The sequence below is a fragment of the Panicum virgatum genome, chromosome 7K (assembly GCF_016808335.1).
Source record: "Panicum virgatum strain AP13 chromosome 7K, P.virgatum_v5, whole genome shotgun sequence".
Lineage (NCBI taxonomy): Eukaryota > Viridiplantae > Streptophyta > Magnoliopsida > Poales > Poaceae > Panicum > Panicum virgatum.
The window spans coordinates 38569869-38573404 of record NC_053142.1 but is presented as its reverse complement, the minus strand read 5'-3'; the positions used below and the strand labels follow the sequence as shown (position 1 = coordinate 38573404).

The window sequence follows — 3536 nt, the reverse complement described above, 5'->3', positions numbered from 1 at the left end:
TCTTCTTCTTCTTCTTATTATTATTATTATTATTATTATTATTATTATTATTATTATTATTATTATTATTATTATTATTATTATATCTTACTATGATTTCTTCAGATTATTGTGTTTTCTTTTCCCACCATGCATGATTGCCTTTGCTGATGCGCATCGCGTCATTATAATCTCACGATTTCATACTGGTTGTCGTTTTATTTCACTAGTAAATGGTGACATGGTGCTCTGAACTCAAGAAGGCCATAATACAGTGGATTGATCATCATCAGACACAAGGGGAACATTGCTGGACAGGGACACAACACACCAAAACAACGGGCCAAGCGACCGACTACTGATCAGTTGCTGTTTCACGGTCACGAGACGCACAGCGGCGCTCTGCGCTTTTTCAGCCTGTGCAGTGGCCTCGCCGTCGACGACCGGCCCAGGTCGGGACCTCAAGGATGCAGCGCCGAGTACGTCCGGTATTTGTACTCCACTGCCGCGCGCGCGTCCTCCTCCTCTGCGGCCTCGCCGGCGTCCGGCTCGCCGGAGCCGCGGTATTTGGGGCGGCACGGCACGTAGTCGCTGACGGGGCACGACTTGGGCTGGCGGAGGAACCTGGCGCACTCCTCGTGCGAGCGTTGGTTGGGCGCCCACTGGATGCAGTTGCGGTCGACGTTGAGCCTCCCTTCCTTGATCAGGTCCCAGCAGCAGGACCCGAGCGCCGTGAAGTAGTTGCCGGAGAGCGTGAGGTTCTTGAGGTGGCCGAACGCGAGCCGGCAGAGCGCGTCGGGCACCTCGCCGTACAGGAGGTTGTCCGCCAGGTTGAGCTGCTCCACCTTGCGCAGGCACGCGAACGACGCCGGGATGGCGCCCGTGAGCCGGTTGGTGCCGGCGTCGATGACCGTGGCCTTCTCGAGCAGGCCGAGCTCGTAGGGGAGGCACCCGCTGAGGCTGTTGTTGAGGAAGAGCACCTCGAGGAGCGTGCCGGCGTTGCGGGCGATGGACCTGGGTATCTCCCCCGTGAACCTGTTGTTGGCGAGGGAGAGGTAGTTCACCGGCGACTGCCCGATGTTGTCCGGCAGGCTGCCGGAGAACTGGTTGTTGTTGACGAAGATGGCCTGGATCCGCGGGAACCTGCAAAAGACGCCGGCGGGGAGCTCGCCGTAGAAGCTGTTGAACCGGAGGTCGATGAAGGTGGCGTTGGTGAGCCCCAGCACGTCGGCGGGGAACGGCGCCGGCGCGAGCCTGTTGTTGCTGAGGTCCAGCTCGTAGAAGTACTGCAGGCCGCCCAGCGCCGGGACGGCGCCGCCGAAGTCGTTGGAGTTGGCGTGGAAGAGCGCCAGGTCCGGGAGGCCGTCGACGAAGCCCCGCAGGGAGTCGGAGCGCAGCATGTACCCGTTGAAGTCGACGGACGCGATGGTCCGGTCCGTCACGTTGGGCGGCCGCTCGCAGAAGAAGCCCTTGTAGCTGGAGCACAGGTCGGTGCCGCTCCAGCTGCGGGTGATGTCCATCGGGTCGCACGACACCGTCTGCCTGAACTGCTGGATCACCAGGTACGCCCGGTACAGCCGCTCGTTCTCGAAGTCGCACGCCCGGGGACCCGACTGCGACGGCGCCGGGCTGCTGCCTCCCTGGCCGCCGCCGCCGCCAATGCCGATGCCGATGCCGACGCCGCCGCCGCCGCCGCCGCCGAGGCTGACGTCGAGGTCCTCCCGGCTCGGCCGGCTCGCTCCCGCGAGCGCGGCGCACGAGACCAGGAAGCAGAGGAACGCGAGGCCCCGCGCGGCGCGTGGCGGACCTGCCGCTGCCATCTCCCGGATCCTGAGGATCACGGGAAAGCGTCGGTGGCGGAAGACGAGGGAAACGACGAGGCTGCTCCCGCGCTTTTCACGCGAGCCGAGAGAACCAGCCGGTTCGGCGCGGCGCGCCGGCGTTCTCCTGGCAATCTCCCCGCGACCGGGATGGTGCGGGACGGAGCACGAGGAGCGCGACCGCGACCGGCGCGATCGAGTGGGCGACGGGCGACGGCATGGCCGTCAGGGCGTGCTGGTATATAAGCCCCCGCACGGCGCGGCGGCGCGGGGGAGTTGGTGCGTCCGTGCGTGCTTGCATTAAAAGCCAGGATGGTGTGCTCAAAAAAAAAAGCCAGGGTGGTTCGGTAGTTGGGAGAGGCAGGAGTAGTGATCGACCTTTCCTGCGATGGCAATTCGCATGTGAAGCACCAGTGCTGTGGTATGTTGCTCTCCAGTAACTGCAGTGCTCTCAAAGGAAGGATCTGTAATGTAATTCTTTTTCTGTATGTACTGTCCTTTGGAGCGATGGAGCATGCCCTGTTGCCTGTTGGACCGTACTTACGGATCCAAATAATTGGAGGGCTTGATTGCTTGAATAGTCTGAGGCTCTCTAGTCTAGTAATTATTCAAAAATAACTGGAAACGTTTCATTCAGTGGCAACTTAATTATTCTACTATACGTTACCGTAGTAAAGGTGCTCTTGATTTGAGAGTATTGAGCTAGATCAGTTCAACCATTGCCTATGACTTGTTTTTACCTGTTATGCAGTCTGCTACCTTTTGAGTACTGAAGCTCACCGGCTCTTTTGTTTCAAGTGAGACCAACAAAAGCATGACGTGCAGTAAGGTACCACTTTCTGTATACCGTGCAAGTTCAGCATCTACACGACCATACTTACCTTTCTAGGTATTTAGCATTGGGAGCCCTTTTTTTTTTGAAGAAATCATTGGGGGCCTTTTTTGTCTGCTCACTAGTCAGTACATTTCCTAAGAAAACTAGTCAGTACATTCAGACATTCAGTTGTCACTAAAGCAAGCTACCTGATAAAGACAACCGTCTACGGGGAACGGGGGATGACTGAAAGGCAACCCCTCTTTGTTGTAAACCTAGCTAACCAACTGAATGTCTGAAGAAGAGTTTGTTAATTTGGATCGGTTCTTTCTGTAATTAGTCTTGCTTTGGTTCACTAGTCTATTATATTAATAAAGGAGTGTTAAAAAAATTAAAAGAAGTCACCACGTTCGCAGAGAGGATCAAGAAATTCCCACGTTAATCCAAAAAAAAAAATTGGACCGTCGGATTTTATAAAGATCTAATGGTCTAAAGTAATTAGAAGAGTCTATATTAGTGTATTGACCGTGATAAAAAAAAATCTTTTGGAAAGACGTCGACTCGGACGAAAAAAGAGTCCAGGAGAAAAGAACCTGACTTGGCCGACTTAGATAGGAAAAGCAGTCCAGCAAAGATAATAGAACCTTAGCTTTGCCTAACACAAATAATAAAATATTTGATATTTCATAGCAGTTACATACATGTATTTTTGCCGGCCGGAATTGACACGCAGGTACCGCAGCCATGTACGTAGACTCCGTGCGTCCTGGCCGGCCGGCCGGAGCCGACGCGCGACCTAGCCAGATCCGCTGCTCCAATCACACGCCATTATTAAGTTGGTCCTCCCGCAGCTCGCACAAGCATAAGTGTATGGCTCGGACGACCTAGGTGTTTATGCTCAGGTCAATAATGGATTAGGTATC

General features: G+C 54.9%; 1 protein-coding gene across 1 annotated transcript; it reads right to left on the bottom strand.

Moving 5' to 3' along the window:
- Positions 1 to 227: 227 nt before the first annotated feature.
- On the bottom strand, positions 228 to 2372 carry LOC120642442 (uncharacterized protein At4g06744-like). The gene has a single exon (XM_039918963.1). The coding sequence runs from the start codon at positions 1797 to 1799 to the stop codon at positions 441 to 443; it is 1359 nt and encodes a 452-aa protein (XP_039774897.1). The 5' UTR covers positions 1800 to 2372; the 3' UTR covers positions 228 to 440.
- Positions 2373 to 3536: the final 1164 nt, after the last annotated feature.

Coding starts and splice junctions, on each gene's coding strand:
- LOC120642442 (XM_039918963.1), bottom strand. CDS start 1,799: ATGGCAGCGGCAGGTCCGCCACGCGCCGCGCGGGGCCTCGCGTTCCTC.